This window comes from Echinops telfairi, unplaced genomic scaffold (genome assembly GCF_000313985.2).
Source record: "Echinops telfairi isolate 266 unplaced genomic scaffold, ASM31398v2 ScPeMD7_7458;HRSCAF=8496, whole genome shotgun sequence".
Classification (NCBI taxonomy): Eukaryota; Metazoa; Chordata; class Mammalia; order Afrosoricida; family Tenrecidae; genus Echinops; species Echinops telfairi.
The window spans coordinates 46,439,973-46,459,888 of NW_022111358.1; the positions used below are offsets into that span (position 1 = coordinate 46,439,973).

Below are 19,916 nucleotides of genomic sequence, written 5' to 3' on the forward strand. Positions count from 1 at the left end.
GCTCAGCCCCTTTAAACAGACAGACACTGCCTCCCATTCGCACCGGCCAGTCTCCCGAGCATGAAGCCTCACCCCAGGCCCAGCAGATGCCAAGTGGGGTTAGTTCTGCCTCCGATCCCATGAGCTTCTCTCCCCCCTTCAGGTATCTGCTCCTGCTTGGCCTGTTTCCTGTCCAGCCCCTGCCAGGTGGCCGAGGCGAGGCAAGGCTCTCCCTGCATGTGGGCCTGCTCTTTACACCTGGGTTGGTACCTCCTTCCACTCCGGAAGGCTCCTCTCACCATTCTCCCCATGGCTGATCTCCCCATGTCGGGGGTCCCTCCCCTCAGTTTAGTGACTGGCTCTGAAAAGCTCGAGGGCGGCCATCGAAGATGCGGCCGCAGGCCTTGCTCCCCATCCAGAGGAGAGAAGAGAGATAAGAATCAAGATTCGTGCCAACAACGAGTCCAGTGGAACCCCAGACTCTGCCACACGGAGGCCAGAGGAACTAGATGGTGCCTGGCTGCCACGCCAAGCACTCTGAAAAGGGCCACACCTGAGGGTCCTACCAGAGCGGGAGCAAAGGGTGGGAAAGAACTCCATGTCTCGTCCTAACAGAAAACCGGGAGACTCACTGGTCGTCGGAGGCTGGTGGGAGCCCCAAGGCTAGGTGTGGCCCTTAATTCAGGTCTGGGGCTGACCTCAGATCTCAGCGTTTGCCTAAGCAACCATTTAAGGTCAAAAGGGCTGCGTTTCCCAAGGACAAAGGTCAGAAGGGTTAGGAGAGGCTGGAAGGCTTGCAAGGAGACAGAGCATCTCCTGAGGGCATCAGAACTGTAGGGGTAAAATGAAGTCTGCCCTATGACCCTTCCCCTAATTCGTGGGAGAAAGACAAGGCTTTCTACTCGGGTCAAGAGTCGCTGTCTCAGAAGCCCACAGGGGCAGCGCTACTCTCACTGGGTCACTAGGAGTCAGCATCCACTTGATGACAATGAGTTGGGTTAATTCATGATAAAAGGTGTCAAAAAAAAAAAGATTCCGCTCAGCTGTGCTCCCACCCTGGTTCTAGTTTCTTGCACTAAGCAGCCCCTCTCACCCGTGTCCCAGGAAGCACTGCCCATTGTCTTGTGTTCAAATCCACCCATCAGGTGCCCCTGTGCCTGCCAGGAGGGCTGGGCTCCAGTGTCCAATGGCTGCTTCTGTGGACCTGGAGCACCAGCATGCCTCTGGGTGGGCGCCGGACTGGGGCAGACCTTGGATGCGAGCTCTCCTCTGGGGACACTTGTCACCAGGCAGGCAGGCTGTGTGCTCGCTGCCCTCGCCATGGAGAGTAAAGGAACACCACCCCTTGAGGAAGGCTTGTGAGGGGTGCTGGGGGAGAGGGCCTGGTCTTCCTCCGCTCCTGCCGCACTGGCTGCCCTCCCTAAAGGCTTTCCCTTGGGGCCTTCGCCCTTGCCAATGCCTTGTCTCCCCAGACTTCGGCCAGCTCGCTCTCTCTCTCTCCCTGGTTGATTCGTGGGGTCTGATGGGTAGCTTGGGTGACAACTGGGCAGTGGCAGTGCCCGAGGCATCCTGCAGGGAAGGTGAGAATGCTCCCTCTGAACCACCGGCCCCCCAGCACAGGGACAGGGCAAGGGCACACAGCTGATGCCTCGCTGAGCAAATGAATGCAAGGAGGGCTTTGCTGCCCCCCAGAGGGCATGGGGGAAGGGTCGGGGAGCGGGGCAAGGCAGGGGGCCTGGCGGGCATGAGCATGGGCATCAGTTACCTCCCCTCCCGGGTGTGCCACTGGCTGCCGGCGGGAGAGCTGCGTCTCGGACCCACTGCAGGAGCGCTCGTCTCCCTCCTCGTGCAACACGGACGAGTCCTGGGACAGGGACCTGGAGATGTGGGCAGTCCGCTGAAGCCAAGGCCACGGGGGCCCAGAGCTCCCCAGAGGGAGAGGACCTGGGGGACTGAGGGACGGGTGGGCACAAGGACCAGGAATGGATGGAGGCCTCTTCTGGGTGTGCAGAGAGCTCTGCTGTTTTAACTTTCGCCCCTTCAGTGGCTCGCTGTCTGAACTTGAGGAAAACCATTGGCATTTCAGGAGCTCAAAATTTTCATCTGTAAAACACTTTCCTTCACTCTACCTCAGAAATATAGGGTCTGTGCTGAAACACCCCCCACCCCCCACCCCTTTCCACCAAACCACAGCCATTGATTTCTTTCTGACTCCTGGCAACCCTGGTGAACAGGGTGTAACTGCCCAGGGTGTCTGCGACTGTAAATCTAGTTATGGAAGCAGATTACCTCGTCATTCATGTAGGGAGCAGCGGGTGGGTTTGAACCACAACCTTGTGGCTAGTAGCCTGACGTTTAACCCATGGCACCAAAAGGACAACTGCAAGCAACCAAGGAAGATCACAGCTTCCTTCAGCCTCTTCCTCCTCTAACACCGTCTGAAGGGATTTATCCTAAGCACCACATGCACCATTCCAGTTCCCGCTTTCCTCCAAGGGTCATGTGAAAGCCGGCACCGAGGGAGGCACAAAGAAGCGAGGCCGGCCGCGTTGCGTGTGGGCTGGCTACTCACTTGGAGAGGCTCTTCTTGAGCTTGAGTCCCTGGCTGCCGCAGTCAGACAGGCGGTCGAGGGGGGAGAGCGTCCTGACAGGGGGCAGGTGACCATCACTGCCGTACGAAGGCAGCATTCCTGAGAGGTGGCCGTCGCCAAGCACGTGAAGTGGAGGGACCGCTGGGGACGGGGTCAGGGGCCCATTGAGGGCTTCCAGAAGAGACACCACTTCATAACCCGGTGGGACGTTCTCCGAGGACTAGGGAACCAGAGAGAGGTGGGAAGATGAATGAAATCCCCCTCCTCCCACGGCAAGCTCACGGTGCCTCCTCTACATTGGAAAAGGGTTTGCTTTTCCATCCGGACAAGGAAGGAGCCGGCGTGGAAGCATGCCCTGAATGTGTGTGGAAGGCTCGGCTTTCCAGATTACAAAGGAAAGAGAAATAAAGGCTATCACAGGAACTCTGGAGACATAAGCCATGTCTCGTGACGCCGCCACCCAAAGAAAACGTGTGTGGACATTTGGGCCCTGCTTTCTTGATTCAGAGTCGACTTGATAGTGTGAAGCGTCTGGGTTTTGGTTCTGTAGGCTTTACATGTTTGGCTCTGCCTGTGAAGGACGATTTTATAGCTTGCTCATTTGACTGAGTGTAAAACACACCATTTCTGAAACCTTTTCATGTATATATTTTCACTCACGACATTGGCCTCCTGACTATTCCACCACTCAGTGGTGTGGCGGCGGTCCTGACCCCACAGGGCGGAGCAGAACTGCCGCAGGGGCTTCCTAGACAGTGACCGTTAGGGGAGCAGATTGCCAGCCTTTCTCCTGCAGAGCAGCTGGTGGGCTTGAACTTGAAACCCTGCGTTTAGCAGCCGAGTGCGTAACCATCAGCCACCACCGCCGTGCCTCCCATGTGAACAAGGCTCTGACCACCCCCTCTGCACACGTCTTTTGACTCGGTCACCCTTGGCATTCAAGTTTCGCACTTTGGTGGACCAGGTGAGCTGTGGATGCTTTGGGGAGAACACATGTTCAGTTTGTGGGGGAAGTTCACACAGCAAGTTGGTTCCACGGAACCACTTCCATACGTGCTGTTCTGTGTTACCAACTGATGCTGTGATACGGCCGCTGGTTACATATTTTCCACACGTGGCAACATTTGAATGAGCATCTTTCTAGTTGTTTTCTATCCATCCAACTCCTCTATCTCAGCCTCCCCCATCTTTGCTTTATGGTGAATGCTGACCTGTTTGGCCTTAGAGAGAGAGCGGTATCTATTTGAAAGCCCACGCTCTCATGGGTGATGTAGCTGACCTCATGAGCCACCCTGCTACTTAGCCGGAAGGTGGTTTGGGGTAGTGATTCAGTTCAAACTCCTCAGGGGCCCGCCAGTCTTGGGATGGGTGTTGTAAGTCTCTTGATACACAGCTTTGGCTGTGTTTGTTTTTGCCCCCCTCCCGAGGGTCTGTCTGGGTGCTTCTCTGCCGGCACCGAGTGTCTTTCAAACACTTTCTAATTTGAAAGGAGAGAAACTGGTATTTAATTTTCATTGGCATCATCATATCGCTTTATTTCTCCTGTGGTTGCTAACCAGCTGGGCTGCCTTGAGGCACTATTGCTGGCTTTGCAGACCCGACTGATCGCCTGTTTCCTGCGGGTTGATTCACAGGCGCTGCCACCGAGACTGCTATCTACGTATGCTGTGGGAGCTTTCGGGAAAAGACAGTTTGTTCTTTTGCCTTTTAATTTTGGCCGTGTTTCAGACCCTCTGGAGCTAACCTTTCTATATAGTTAAATGTACGGATTCGTTTTCAGTTTCCCATTGCCTTTCTTTAATGAACTTTGATTTAGACGGGGGTCCCATTGCTTTTAGAGAGCCGTCTCCCTCCAAAGTCAACTCTGTCAGAACCTATGATTTTGCTTGGTGTTCTGTGACAGGAGACGAGTTGCTCCCGCTGGAATGGGGTACCTGGTCAGTCTGAAACAGCGGACTAGTTATCCCCCACGCCCTTGGTTGACTAACCCCTCCCTTCCTCAGAGTTGGAGTATGCTGTCCTATAACTGCTGAGCGCCCCCGGCAGGACCCCCTCTCCCGGTTCTCCCTCTGAGGGGCGTTTCACTGTCTCAGTGCTCTGCTGCTGAAGCCAAGAAACGGAGAAAGGAAAACGGTGACCTTCTTCAGGGGCTCAAATAAATGGTAGTAAACTGTGTTCAACCGCAGACAATCAACCCCTTGTTTCTGCCCGAGGGAGTTTCACAGCCAGCCCCCCTGGAGTGTCCACTGTTAGCAGAAGGCTCTGGAAATGGTAGCTATGACTGGACACGCAGGGCCCAAGGAAGGAAAGAGAGCCTTGGTGGCCAGCACCCCATTTTTGGCTGCCATGAGGTTGGTTCTGACCCAACTTGGCCCACTGGGTGGCTAGGTTCCTGACCAGCTTCTAGGTCACCTGGGGCAGGAGGGTTGAGGGTCAAAGGGCATCAAAGGGCATCTGCTTCCCCGAGGGTGGGGTGGGCAACTTACGGAATGCTCCTCTGAGTCTGACGTCTGGGAAGAGATGATGGGGTTAAAGCTGCCTGGGGACAAGGGGCCCAGCTTCTTCCTCATGGCTCGGATCTGGAGCAGCGCCCGGAAGGCTGGGCAGAAGAAAGCAGGCCATTAGGCCACCCAAAGGCAGACTAGATGGGGTGGGGCCTGGGTCAGGGCCTCCCTTGCACCCGCCTGCTCCAGCGGGGACTTACGGAGCCGGCAGATGGGGCAGTTGTTGGCCTGGTAGCGCAGGGTGTCTGCACAGGTGTTGCACAGGCAGAGGTGGCGGCAGGGCAGGATCAGGGTGTCCCGCACGTCTGAGAGGCACACCACACATTCGGCACTGTTGTCACTCACTTCGTCCTCAGCCACCTGCAGGGAGACATGGAGTCGCAGGCCTAAGGAGGATGCGCAAGAGCTTGCACTGTGCTGGGCTGCCCCGTGGTCCAGGTGCCCCCTGACCGGTGCCCCTTGTCTGGGGTGGGCACTGAGGCACACACACGGCCCCTGGGGCTCTGCTCTGCTCTGCCCCTCTGAGCCGAGGGGAGAGGGTTGGGCCCTGAGGGGCCCTGCTGGGAAACTGAGGCAGAGAGCCACACAGAGCACACTGGCTCCCAGTCTTTTTTTTGCCAAAGTGCCAGAGGTATCCTCAACGGAAATGAGGAACAAGGTGCTGGATACCAACCAGTGCCTGAGTTTGCAGGTGGAACTTGGAGATGCCGGCTCAGATCCACACGGAAGGCAGGAGCCCTGGGGAATATGCTCGGCTGCCCACTGAGAGGCCTTGGGAGACTGGCCTGGCCATCATCCTTTGAACAGTCCATCAGGGGGAACCCTGAGGAGCCTGCACATTTCCAGCTCTACCCCTTGACAGGGGCTCTTTGGGAACTTTGGAGAAAACCTACCTTAGAATCTTGGGTGTTGTACTTGTTTTCAATCCCATAGATCTCCTGCAGGAGGTAGCTGACCCCATCTACCTGGAGAGCGGACAGAAAAGTTCAAGGACAGGTGGGCTGATTGAGGCTAGAGTGGCTCCTCCACCCCAACCGGCTCACGATGCAAACCACCAAAGCCCTGCCTCACAGAGGAGGCTCGATTTACTTAAGCTTTCTCTTTGAGAAGAAAAAGAAATACAGCATTACGTTCAACAGCTAACATGGAACTGGCAAATCCTTCAGAGAGCTCTCACAGCACACACACCCCTGATGGGAGCTGAGGAAGGCCGAGGCCAGGAGCTGGGTGGGGCAGTGGCAGCATTCGCCTAGGCTTACAGGGGTAGGCAGCTTCCCTCTAATCTTGATATAATAAGCGTTATGTATAAAATGTATCCACCCCTTGTGGGACTGTGGTGGCTTGTGTGTTGCTGTGAGCAGGGTCACCCAAGATGAACCGATTTCAGGAGCGTTTCCAGATGAAGAGCGGAGGACAAAGAAGGTCGAGGCTGTCCGCCTCGGAGGAATCCCCACGGAAGATCTTACGGATAGCACGGAACCCTCATGGCATGCGGAAGGCTTACTGGATGGAAGCAGATCAGGGTCGGAGATTGTGCCAGAAGGGGGCACTCAGCATGTGACTGAAGAGGTGCCGCCTTCTCCAAGCCAAGTCAATGAACCACAGGGACATGGATGGAATAACGCCTTTGGGACCTTCATTCGCTGACAGGGCACGGCTTGAAATGAGAAGAAATGACTGCAAACATGAATCAATAATTGGAACTTGGAATGTATGAAGTTTGAACCCAGGAAAATTGGCAATTTTCAAAAATGAAACGGAACATGTAAAGATCTTTATTCTAGTATTAGTGAGCTAAAATGGACAAGGTGAATCAGAAAATCACATGGCTTACTATGCTTGAAATATGACTTATACATATTCATGAGGAATGGCGTTGTATTCATCATCAAAAAGGATATTTCTAGAGCTATCCTGAAGTACAATGCTGTCTGTGATAGGATCATATCTATCTGCTGACAATAAAATCCAATAAATACAACTATTATTCAAATTTATGCACCAACCACTAAAGCTAGTGAGGCAGAAATGAAAGAAACCTACCAATGTCTTCAGCCTGAAACGAATGATGCATGCGATGAAGATGCATTGATAATAACTGGAGATGAGAATGCAACAGCTGGAAACAGGAAGGAGTAATAGTCAGAAAATGGACCTTGGAGACAGAAGCAAAGCTGGAGATCACATGATGGGATTTTGCAAGACCAATGACTTGTTCATAGCAAATCCCCTTTTTCCAACAACACAACCAGTGACAATACACATGGACTTCTCAGATGGAATACACAGAGATCAAACTGACGTCTCTGGGAAGAGATGATGAAGAAGCTCAATTTCAGCAGATAAAACCAGGCCAAGGGCCAGCTGTGAGACAGCCCATCAGTTGCTTATATGTAAGTTCAGGATGAAGCTGCAGAAAATGAAAACCAATCCAAAGGAGCCAAAATATGACCTTGAATCTATCCCACCTGGATTTCAAAAACATCTCAACAACAGACTGGGTGCATTAAAGCCTACCGACTGAAGATCTGCTGAGCTGTGGGCAGTCATCAAGAGCATCACACAGAAGGTCATGCAAAAGACAGGACAGAAAGAAAGATCAAAGTGGACATCAGAAGAGAATCTGAAACTCGCTTTTAATCATATATACTCGAGTATAAACCGACATGAATATCAGCCGAGGTACCTAATTTTACCACAAAAACTGCATTAAAATGTGCTGAAAAACTCAGCTTATACAGGAGTATATACTGTAGTGAAGGCAAATGAAAGAAATGATGAAGTCAAAGAGCTAAATGGAAAATTTCAGAAATCAAATATAACGGATGTGCAAGGGCCTGGGTTAGACAACCGAAAAGGAAGAACACGCCCAGCGTAAAAAATCAAGTCTCAAGTTGTGAGATTAAAAGATGAGGAGCTGATAGCAGGGGCTCAAGTAGAAAGCAAATGTTTTGAGAATGATAAGGGCAACAAATGTACAAATGTGCTTGACACACAATGGATGGATGGATGGATTGTGATAAGAGTTGGACGAGCCCTCAGTAAAGTGTTTTTCTTTCTCGAAAGATTAAAAGATTCCAGGGACAAAATATTGAATGGCGCAGGAAGCATCACCAGAAGATGGAAAGAGCACAGAGTCACATCCCACCGTTTCAGGAGGTAGCGTGTGAGCAAGAGCCTATGGTGTAGTGAAAGCATCAACCAAAAACAAGGCTCCAGGAACGGAGGAGGGAACACCAATGGACATGTTCAACAGCTGATGAAGCACCGGAAACATTCACTCATCTGTGCCAGGAGATGTGGAAGACAGCTACTTGGCCAACTGACTGGAAGAGATCCGCATCTGTGCCCATTCCAAAGAAGCGTGACCCAACAGGATGCTCACATTAATAAGAAATATCACTGATGTCACATGCAAATAAAATTTTGCTGAAGATCCTCCAACAACAGTTACAGCAGCATGTTGAAAAGGAGCTGCCAGAGGTTCAGGCTGGATTCAGAAGAGGATGTGGAACAAGGGATGTCATTGCTGATGCCAGATGGATCTTGGCTGAAGAGCAGAGAAAACAGAAAGATGTTTACTTGCATTTTATTGACTACTCAAAGACATTCAGCTGTGTGGATCATAACAAACTACGGACAACATTGAGAAGAATGGGCATTCCAGAACACTTCACGGTGCTTCTGTGCAAGCTGTACGTGTCTCAGGAGGCAGTTGTGAGAACAGAACAAGGGAACGGTGCACGGTGTAAAGTCAGGAAAGGTGTGCACCAGGTTGTATCCGCTCACCAAGCTGATGCGATCTGCACGCTGACAAAGCTGGCCTGCATGAAGAAGAGGGCCTCAAGGCTGGAGGAGGCTCATTCATAGCCCGTGGGATGCGTGTGACACACTTGTCTTGCTGATGGTGAGGAGGACTTGAAGCACTTGCTGATGAGATCAAGGTTTGCAGCCTTCAGGATGGATTATGTAAAGAAAACTAGGCCAACAGGTATCATCACAATAAATGGAGAAAAGATTGAAGCTGTTAAGGATTTCATCTTGTTGCAGCAGTCTCGAAATCAAACAATGCACAAGACCTCTTCAAAGTGCTGAAAACCATGGATGTTACTTTGAGGGCTAAAGTGCGCCTCCCCAAGCCATAGCATTTTCTACGGCCTCACATGCTTGTGAAAGTTGGACAATGATTAAGGAAGACAAAAGAATCGATGCATTTGAATGATGGTGCTGACAAAGAATACTGAAAGTACCACGGACTGCCAAAAAACAAACAAATCTGTCTTGGAAGAAGTAGGGCCAGAATGTTCCTTAGAGGGAAGGATGGCGAGACTTCATCTGATGTACTTTGAACCTGTTGTCGGGAGAGACCGGTTCCTGGAGAAAGTCATCGTGCTTGGTAAAGCAGAGGGGCAGGGACAAAGAGGAAGGCCCTGGACAAGATGGATGGACACCGTGGCTACAGCTCTGGGCTCCAACAGAAGAACAGTCGTGAGGCTGGCGCAGCACCAGGCAGTGTGTCGTTCTGCTGTGTGCAGGGTCGCTGTGAGTCAAGACCTACTCGATGGCACCCACACACAACAGCAGCACATCTATGCTTAGACATCAAAGTAGGGCCAAAGAAGAGACGGAGGAGACTCAGTGGGCAAGGATGCAGATAGGGCAGCCAAAACACTGGAGCCCAAAGAGATAGCAAGACCTTGGAGCAGAGACCAATGCAGCCCCCAGTATCTCCCTCCAGTTTAAAACGCGCAGCAAAATTGTCTCTCTTGGGTCTTGTGGCCTACAAAGCAAGACAGGAGTGCGCCTGGATTTCCAAAACGTAGGTGAATCCAAATGCTGGACAGAATGGCAACCATTAAGGGGGGAAGCCCTGCTGGAATGGAGTTACACAAAGCAAGGGCAGTGTGTGAGTTGAGGAACAACTAAGTCTCTTGACTGGCTGAGCGGAAATGATGGTGCCCGACTCAGAGGTGGTGGCTGACTGGGTTGCTGTGGGTATGTTGGTCTTCCCAGTCCGGGAAGTATCTAGTCTCTGCTCTTCAAAGGTCTCACCCCACCTCTCCAAGTCTCCCCTCTAAGCCTTCCACCGGTCCTTTCTCCCACTCTGGTGTGTGTTCTAGGTCACTCACATCTTGATCGGAGTTGATTCCAGTTTCCCATTGTTGGCCACCACTGCACTGGCTTGAACCAGTTCAAACCCCTGCTCTACCACCCTGTCCCCATCCCACTACTGGGACATGGCAGTACCAAAGTTGGCTCTTCTTTTGTTTCCTTGTTCAAGCCCACTCTCTATCTGCCCAGTCTCTGCTTCTCAGGGCCCCTTCCCCAAAGACCTAGCCCATGACGGACTCGATTCCTACTCCTGGCTGGAAAGAGTCTGTTGTTAACGCTAACCCAGCAGCAAGAAACAACACGTGAGTTTCTCTTTCGCTGCCCACCTTCACTGCCTCCTGTGGAACTGGGAGTCTTCCACGAGGCAACTCACCAGGCAGAACCCTGGCTTAGGACCTGAGTCCCTTTCAAAACCTGCTTCAACCTCATGCTTGTACTGAAAAGGACATCATTAACAATAAAAGTTTTAATAACAAATTTATACTCAAGTACTATTGACTACTTTAAAGTGGGGAGAACATGGAACTCAAAAGGGTGACTCGTGAAGAACTTGGGGTACGTCTTTCACCTGGCTACAGAGGCCTTCGTTGTCATCTCAACCAAGGCACACCCTACCTCCTACTCAATTACTACCCCCCCCACGCAACACCCCCATGGGCACCACTCCGAGAGTGGACAGACACATGCTTTCACAGCCTGGTTAGACTGCCGACAGCCAGGCGTCATGTGCTGGTGGGTGGCCAGCGCACTCTGCATGTGACCGAATAAAGGGTGGGAGCAATTCAGTGATGGGCTCAAACTGGCCCTGGACTGGACCCCGATACTTTATCCTTCCGCTGGAAATGGTTTCGCTCTGGCATTTTCCATCCCAAGAGCGCTCCCTAAAGCTGATGCCAGGAGACATCTCCTCCTTCCTTTTCAGTGCTCTGTGCGCAGACGGACGCTGCTTTCAGACCAAGGAAGCTAGCCAGTAATGGCACCCCAGCATTTCTTTCAGGCCACCCACGTCCTTTCCAACACAGAAGCACTTGCACCACGTTTCTTTTCTCCTCTGGGACTCAAACAGATACTGGTACAGCAGTGTTTGCTGCAGCGCTAGTTACAATAGCTTAAAGGTGGGAGCAGCCCAAATGCCCATCAGCGATGAACAGCCAGCCAGCACGTGGTCTGGGGTAGTCCTCAGCCCTCCAGGGAAATGACGGGCTGATACCTGCTAGCCCGAGGGTGAAGCTGGCAAGCATGGGAGGTGAAATAGGCCAGACACCAGGGGTCAGGCAGTGTGAGCTAGAGGTTCCCAGGGTGGTGGAGAGCTGCTGCTTATTGGGTAGGGTACAAGAGTTTCTGTTTTGGGTGATAATATATAATTTTGTGAATATAATTAATGCTACTGAATTGTACACTTAAAAATGGCTAAAATGGCAAAGTGTGAGGAAAAAGTTTTTAAAGGGAGAGGAGGAGGAATGTAGGAAGTTAGGGGAAAATGACCAAAAATAGACGAAGAAAAACAGAGAGCAAGCGAGAGTGAGAGAGAGAGAGAGATATCAACCGACAGTCCCCAGCCATCGGATACTTACTACTTGTTTCTGTTTGAGGGGCTTGACGCAGAAAGTCCCATCTGTGTGCTGGAATGAAAACATGACAGTTAGGACAATGAGCCAACCCAAACTGGATCCTCTGCTGTTCTGACTCGAAGAACTGCCCCTGTGACTGTAACTCTTTACGGGAGTGGAGTCTCATCTCTCTTTGGCAGTGCAGTTGGGGGACTCGAACTGCTGTCCTGTGGCTAGCAACTCAGTTCATATTCCACTAGACCACCCGAGCAATGAAATAGCTCTCATAACTTTCCCCACTATCAGCACTGCTCCAGCCACAGTTGGAATTCGAACATCCTCATACTCAGGGCAAGGAGCCCTGGCGGTGCAATGGTGAAGTGCTGCCACAAGTGGGAAAGTGAGCGCTCGAACCAAACAAGGGTTGGTGGTTGGAGCCCACCCAGAAGTGCCTCAGAAGAAAGAGAACTCAGGCCCTGAAAACCCTACGGAGAGCAGTTCTACTTGGGGCCATGCCATTGTCCCCCCAAGTCAGCCAGTTTGGGCCTTCAGTTACCTGATCTAACCCTCCATTCTGAGAAGAGCAAATGGAAGCTTCTGGAGTGGATGGTCCAGGGCTGTTGTAACACCCCGGCCAGCGCCCAGTGCAGCCCAGCACAGCCTCTGACCAGGCGCCAGGAGCAGACAGAGGCCTCTCCCTGAGACTGACTCACCTTTTCAAAAGTGCCCAGCAGCACGTGACAATGGCCGAAATACTCTGAAAGAAAGAAAGGCCTCGATAGGGAAGGCGGAAGCCAAGCGCCACCCCCAGACATCCACCTACCACCCCAAATCCTCCGGGGAACCCGTAAGTGTGCTAGGCAGTCCTGCGGAGCAGGGCGGGGTGTGTTACCCAATACTGGTCCCACCACCCAAGGGGTCCCAATGCAGAAGGCTATGAGCACTGGCTGGCTGGTCCTCACAGAGCCAGCAGACCGTTGGGACCACAGGGCAGTACATGGCCTCAGGAGCCACCAGTCACCCACCATCGCCTTCATCCACCACAGCATGCACCACCATAGGGTAAACTTCGCGGTCCAGATCGAAGCCAAGCTGCAGGGGAAGCGGAGGAGAGAACAATGACCCATCACACGCGCAGAGGCCGCAACCTCACCTCTGCTCACCCATCACCCGTCTGACTGGAGGCGACCAGGCAGCGCCCTAAGACAGCCCTGTAAGCCTGCAGGCTCGGTCTCTGAGCACAGATGTCTCAAAACGGGCTACTATTTGAGGAAGAGAAAATGTAAGGAGGGTAGTTACATTCCTGGTGTGAAGCAAGCAGCCCTATGCAGGAAGGGCCGGGAGCAGCTCCAGGCTGAAGGGCAAGCAGCTCTCTGTCTTGCTGTTTCACAAAGTGGGCAAAGCCGCCCCTGGAGGCATGGGAACCAGAACCCCACCCTGTCTCCTGGATCATGGGCTATAGGGACAAAGGCTTTTAATCTCCTTGGGACACTGAGTCCTTTTTTTTTTTTTTCCTGAAAAGGGGGCGGCAAGGAGAATAAATTTGGGAACCTATGGGGGAGGGAGACCCTCCTGAGTCTTAGGAGGCCACTGCCCTGCTTTCTCCCTGGCGAACCTGGGCATAAATCGCTAAGGTCACCAAGCACTGAGGACTGAGGACTGAGCATCTTACTTCTGACCATCAGCACTGTTGTGTGACAGACATATTAAGAGGAACCAACCAAAAACAAACACCAACACCAGCAACTGCCAATGCATCATCAGACACCTCGTGGGATCGGGTTCCCAGGTTTGGAGGTTTAGGATCATGGCTTCATGTACCATTCCAATAAACTGGCCGAGTAATGTGTTCCATGCCTTCATACGATCTCCTAGCTCACTGCAGAGTGGCTGGGGTCCTGAAAGCTTGCAAGTGGCCATCCAAGGCCACCCTCATGAACAACCAAGGAAGAAGGGGACTTAAATAAGAGGAGAGGGAATAGGTGGTTTGTGGTCTCCATGAACAGCTGCCTCCTTTGCCATGAGACCAGAAGGCCTGGATGGTGCCCGGCCACCATGCCTGAACATTCTATCCAGGATTTTATAGAGAAATGCTGGTCATAGCAGAATCTCAGAAAATCATGGAATCTAGAATTTCTGGAGCCCCGAGGGCTGGATGAACCCCTGACATAATTGACCTGGGATCATCTTTAACCCTTAGATCAAAATAGTCCCCAGGTCTTCTCACAGCCTAACAATAGTTTAGCGTGGCTAATAGGTGTCCTCCTTGAGGACTATGCTCTTTGAAGATCGCTATCGTATCAAGTGGATAACAGGAACTTGAAAGATGAGATAGGACACGTGGGGGTCAGTGAGTTTATGTTCGTGGGAGGGACAGCGCAGCACAGGGAGTGAGAAGGATGGCACAGCTCAAAGGGCGTGGCCAGCACTGCAGAACTGTACAGAGAGCCATTGCACTGGTGTGTGGTTCTGCTGTGTGCACGCTCAGCAACAGCAATACAACCCACAACATAGACGAAAGCACTAGTGAGCTCAGCTCTACTCTGATACCCATGGGGTGGTGCACGACGGTGTCGACCTGGCAGCAGGTGGGAGAGACCGCTCACCTCCTCTTCAGCCCATTCCGAGGGGTCGACAGTGTGAGAGGGGAGGCAGAATTGCTGGCACACCCCTCGCTTGTAATGCACCGTCTCCGACTGCAGGCTGTTGTCTTTGGGGATGTAGCTATCGATTGAAGTGGGAAGCAAAGCACAGGTTAGGCTCTTGCTGGAAGACCTGACCAATTTTCTCTGTCTGTCTCATGACTCGTCTCAATGAGCACCAGGCCCGAGGCCCGGAAAAGGCCTCCCTGATCATCGGTTGGCTCTGCTCTTGCTTGGTAATGCTCTCAAACCTCTCCACCTAACCCACACAGCCCAAAGGGTCGCTCGGTGTGGGGGTGGCATCTGCATCGCTGAGTGCATTCCTGATAGTATCTCGGTGACCTGCCGGGCTCCGCGGTCCACTGCCACTGTAGAGATGGCACCCGGGAAGGGCAAGAGCATCTGAACTCAGAACTAGATCTCGCCTGGGTGAAATGACAGGTGACCTTCCTGGGAGTGGGGGTTTGAGAAGGACACTGACCCTGAGCTGGCTGGGAAGGAAGCGGCTCACTCAGCCTCGTGTTCTCTTACCTGGCAATGCCATTCTGGAACTCCTCTGTGGCCTGGTAGTAGATGGTGATGGCCACCCTCGCATCAGTGTCAAAGGTGAACTCCACGTTGTAGTGCACTCTGGCTTTGCTGGCCTCTTCGCCGGGGCTCTTCACCTCCTCGGCGCATCTAGGGAGCCGAGAGAGCAGCTCAGCATGTTCAGGAAGAACCTTTCAGGTGGGGTGGCAATGAGCCACACGGCCACACCTGCCCCCTTGCGTGGTTTCCAGACACGCTGATCAAGCGACACTGGTTACAGCCCTCACCTGCACGCTGTCTCAACCTTCCCAGTACTTCAGTTGTAGCTGTCTCACTTCCACAAACTTACCTCTCTGCCCCACAGCCTTCTCACCGATGCTTTAGAACAGCTGTTGACCCTTTGGTCTTAATGAGAGAAATAATAATAATCATCCCTTCAAGAACACAATACTCAAAAGGTGAGAATCTGCATTTGTAGAGCTACTCTGTGCACTTCAAGGTGTCTGCAGTGTGCAATTCAAAGTGTGCAGAATGGAGCAACTCAGGGCTATGGCCTTGGGGACCCCTCCAGCTTCCACAGGGCAGCGTGTCTCGGTTCTTGAAGAAGAATCTGAAGTCCTGGACAGTTTTCTCTTTTCTGTTAGGGTCCATCTATTCTGTCCGTGAGCAGACCGGTCAGCAGTGACAGCGGGGCACCACCTAGCACTTCGGATCTCAGGCTGGAGGCGGCAGTGGTGCCTGGAGACCATTCGGCCTGTACCTCAATTTAGCGTCTTCTCCGATTTGGGAGCTTCTTTTGTTCCAGATGGAGAGAAGACCCAGCATTTGGGGTAGGGGGTAGACGGCACAGTAACTCTTTGAAGTCTGCTATTATCTTGCCTTTTTGTCCTGGGAAATTCATTGTGGACTTTTTACCATAACCACATACATAGGTCTGCGGCAGGCAGGGGGGTAGAAAGGGTGGCTCCAGAAAGATCATGAAAAAATCCAGTTTCTTTTCATTCCCGCTTCCTACAACTGTTTCGGATGCGCCCTCGTGCACACTGTCTTCATCTCATCTGCAGTCACTGGCTTCCTGCTGTACCTTGAGGGCATTCGAGCCATTTCTGCTACAACGAACCTCCTCCTGTGCCTGCCGCTTTTCACCGAAGTCCTTCACCACATAGTTTAAATTGTTTCCACGGGCCTGCTACCAAAAACAGCAGGCTCCCCCATCCCTCCACCTCCAAGAGGAAGCCCCTTTGACCTCTGTCAGCCAGTCTCTTTGGCATTTACCTGCATGGTTCTACATAACAGACTCAGGTTACCAACTGATTTTCCACTTTTAGGCTCTTATCTTCTGATTTCCAACTACTCAAACAAGACTTTCTCTCTGCCCCCCGCCCCCACCCCAGGGTTGTGACCTGAGCTTGGCTACCTCCGTAGTCTGTGCCTTGCTGTGAGGAGGAAGCCTCAGTCTCGGCTCCGCCACAGTTAGCTGGGTCACTTTTCTTCCCGCTCAGCTAACACCTGCCTTCTCGTGTTCTCCCTCTCTCCACCTTCACTGGCCAGTGGTCTGCGTATTTGCCTGGTTCAGACCAAGCTGATGTGCCAGGCGCTCCCTTCACTCCTTCGTAGACCAGGCCCGAGCCTCTGGCCTGCAGCCCTGTCCCTGGCAGAGACACCTTCTAGGTTCCCTTTTTCACCGCCCGGCTGGGAGGCCGCTCCCGGGGAGCTCCGCTTTTCCTGAAGTTCACGTCTTTCTCTTTCTTGGGCAACTTGTTCCTTTGGGGGGCAGCACATGGTCCACTGGCTTTCTGTCAGGGTGTGCTGAGGGGAGACACTTCGGAGAGGGTTTTTTGTTTTTGTTTTTAAAAAGAAACATCTTGAGTTTGGATTCAAGTCATGTGACGCTTGACTTTTTAAAAGAGGAAATGAAAATAAATATTCCCCCAAGTCAACACTCGCCTAAATGCCTAATGGGACGTGGAACACCAGGGTCAAGGGGACGATGCTGGGACTTCTACTGTCCTCGCGTACTCTCATCCTTCCTGGGAAGTGTGGTGAGAAGCCCTGGGAGGAGCCCCGTGAAAGCATGGCCCCGCTCGCTCTTCCTTGGCTCCCACTGCTGACAGCTTTGCCTTGGCAGGAATCTCCCCTCCAGTGTCCACTAACTCCCCATTGAGAAGCATGTGCCCTTTGCATCAATTGTGTAGGTTACAGGTGACTGACTGTCCTCCTTCTACATGCCCTGGTCTCCTAGGACGACACCCGGGGACTGGAGCTGCCACACCTGCCCTCAATGTGACCCGACCTTTCCCTCCTGTTTCCATCTCTCTGCTGCTCTGTTCCACCGTCTGTCTCCTCAGCATCAGGCCTGCTGCCTTTCTCTTCTGCTGCTACATTCTTCATTTGTGAGAGCCCCGTGGTGCGTCTGAGATGCTCTGCGCCGTTGTGTCCAGGAAATCCAGGGACAGCATCCCTCTTCCTCTTGGGGTGGGGGTGGGGGCTCCTTGGTTCTGCTGCAAGCAGTCCTCACCTGCTCACTGATCGCTGCTCACTATGGAGAGATCTGAGTGGGCTGAGAGCTTGGGCACAGTGGGCCTGGGGGACACCGAGCTTCCCTGAGGCTTGGTCCCCTGGGCTGCTTGAGGAGGGAGTGTGAGGTCAGTCCTGTGGGCTGCTCCCTTGAACGGCCAGGATCCCTCAGAGCAATGTTTTCCTCTGTCCTGGCAGAGGCCTGAGTGCCAGCATTCTGGGAGTGGAGAAAGGTGGGGAGGCCAGCGGGAGGCCATGGCACCAAGGATGCCTGGATTCCTTCCTTCTTCCCTTCCGAATCTGACCCTCAGCTGGGCCCAGTCCCCCAAGGCTAGAGGCTACTGGGGTGCGGCTTCTCTACCAGTGTGGGGTCTGGCTTTGAAGTATGCAAGGCAGAGAGCTACTGCCTCCTCCATAGACTTGCCTCGGCACAGCCAGTCCTGGGCCTCTGGGGCTGTCTCTGTGTAAACCAGTTGGCACCCAGTTTTTTCTGTTGCCAGCTCGGTGCTCAGGTCTGCAGAGTCATGTAACATTCACCAACTGCTCCAGGCTTGGAAGGCTGGTCGCTGCTGCTCCTCACGGAGGAGCCAAGGCTTTTAAAATGCTCTGCCAGGCTTGGAGCTGGATTGTGACATATTCGGTCCTCCATCTCGGCCTAGAAGTCCTCCCTCCCCATCAGCTCAGAACCACCAAGCCTGCCCTTTTTGGTGAACCTGGTGAGCACGGTCTTACTGTGAACACAACGCCAGAGGGTCAGGCTGATGAAAACCATTTTCCAAAGGAGACACCTGATGCTTCGTGACAGTCTGAATGAGTATTGAGGGATGATGGGGGTGGGGAGAGAGGCTGGGAAGCAGCCAACTGGCCTCCTGTCTTCTGGTCTAGTCCCAGGCCCTCTCGCCCGCTCCTCCAGAACCATGGCTGCACAGGTTTAGTTCAGGCAGGCTGTGGAGGCCTCACGCCGCCTGCGTCAGCAGCTCCTAGGGGCCCGCCCATGAGGCTACAAATTGGTAGATGTCCTGGGGTCCTCTGGCCCGACTGGTCAGGGGATGGAAGAATGGCAAGCTGCTGGTGGGGGGTGGGGGCAGCAGAACACGTAGGGGCAGACAAAATCTAAAGGCTCATCAGAGAGAGACCATGGAGACAAAGGCTGCCTAGGGCTGTGTGTGTGTATGAGTGAGAGAGAGAGAGAGAGAGAGAGAGAATGGTCTAACAGTAAAGAGTAGCAAAAGCTGCTTTTATAGATCTACGGATAAGCTAGAAGCCACTGAATTGTCTCTGAAATGGTCTCAATAAAATCATCAGAGTAACACGTGCTCTAAAAGAGGGAAATAAACTTCCTAATGCCAAGAGGGTTGACTTACATCAAGCTACTTCTTACAAGAAGTGCACCCAAAGTGCTCTTTGCAGGAGCAAGGATGGTGAGACTCCATCTCATAGACTTTGGATGTGTTGTCAGGTGAGACCACTCCCTGGGTAGGGGGGCATCGTGCTTGGTAAAGTGGAGGGGCAGCGACAAAGAGGAAGGCCCTCTACCAGGTGGATGGACACAGTGGCTCAAACGTCTTAACTGTGAGGATGGGGAGGAGCGGGCAGTGTTGTGATAAGATGGCCTCTGAGCTGCCGTCCTGTCCTCCTGGACAAACTGGGGGAACCAAATCTGTCTCCATGGAAACCAGGGAGCCTAGCAGACCCAAAGCCTGGGGCATCTGATGATATATTACACTCTCTGGGGGGTGGATACCCATTTATGTATTATACCCTCTGGGGGGCAGGGGGCACCTGTTTAAAAATTACACGCTTGACAGTAGAACATGAAGATTACCAGTATAAATGATGGCTAATGTAACGATAACAAATGAGCCACCAACCTGGCCATCATCGCTCGTACCTCAGAGGATGGGCACTGGGCTAAAGAGACATAAATGAGGAAAGGTGCACCGAACAAGCACAAGAGGCCCTCCCAGGGCAGGCTCTAGGCGCCATGTCTCCAGTGACCTTGCCCAATCCGCCCCCTCGGGGCCCCTCCAGGCTGCCCTGCTCTTTATGCCACAACTGGATGGTAGTGCCCACCCCTGGGAGGGAGACGATGACACAGGAGCCAGGTGGTCACTGAGGACCCGGTGGTGGCCAGCTTACTTGACTAGTCTTAGCGTGTCCTTCCGGATGTTGATCAGGCTCCTCAGAGTCTTCACCGGCTCCTGGGGCGGCGGGGCGGCATAAGGAAACTGTGACAGAAACAGCAGGTAGGCTGTCAGTGTGGTGTGTGACAGACCTCAGGGGTGGGGTGGGGGCTGAGACCAGACACACTGAGTGAACGTGCCCCAGGTCACTGCTGGCAGCACAGCTGGGCATCGATGTGGCTTCAAAGAGCCAGAGTCAGACTGGTCTGCTCTTCCCATGACAGGCAGCCTTCTGTCTACAACCTCATCATAATACAAAATGGCCACAGATGTTCCCAACAGGCTTTCAGTCTGGCCTCCATGGTGTCTC

General features: G+C 52.9%; 1 protein-coding gene across 2 annotated transcripts in view; it reads right to left on the reverse strand.

Annotated features, from left to right (window-relative positions):
• The window catches only part of RNF157 (ring finger protein 157), a 69,855-nt gene that overhangs the window by 8,318 nt on the left and 41,621 nt on the right, over nucleotides 1-19,916 (reverse strand). For both annotated transcript variants that reach the window (XM_045299872.1, XM_045299871.1), the window contains exons 2-12: nucleotides 19,563-19,651; nucleotides 14,910-15,056; nucleotides 14,343-14,460; nucleotides 12,762-12,828; nucleotides 12,450-12,493; nucleotides 11,761-11,808; nucleotides 5,968-6,039; nucleotides 5,275-5,434; nucleotides 5,057-5,169; nucleotides 2,552-2,790; nucleotides 1,745-1,856 (exon numbers count right to left, since the gene is read on the reverse strand). In XM_045299872.1, coding sequence (XP_045155807.1) covers nucleotides 1,745-1,856; nucleotides 2,552-2,790; nucleotides 5,057-5,169; nucleotides 5,275-5,434; nucleotides 5,968-6,039; nucleotides 11,761-11,808; nucleotides 12,450-12,493; nucleotides 12,762-12,828; nucleotides 14,343-14,460; nucleotides 14,910-15,056; nucleotides 19,563-19,651 — 1,209 coding nt within the window. The remainder of the gene's footprint in view (nucleotides 1-1,744; nucleotides 1,857-2,551; nucleotides 2,791-5,056; nucleotides 5,170-5,274; nucleotides 5,435-5,967; nucleotides 6,040-11,760; nucleotides 11,809-12,449; nucleotides 12,494-12,761; nucleotides 12,829-14,342; nucleotides 14,461-14,909; nucleotides 15,057-19,562; nucleotides 19,652-19,916) is intronic.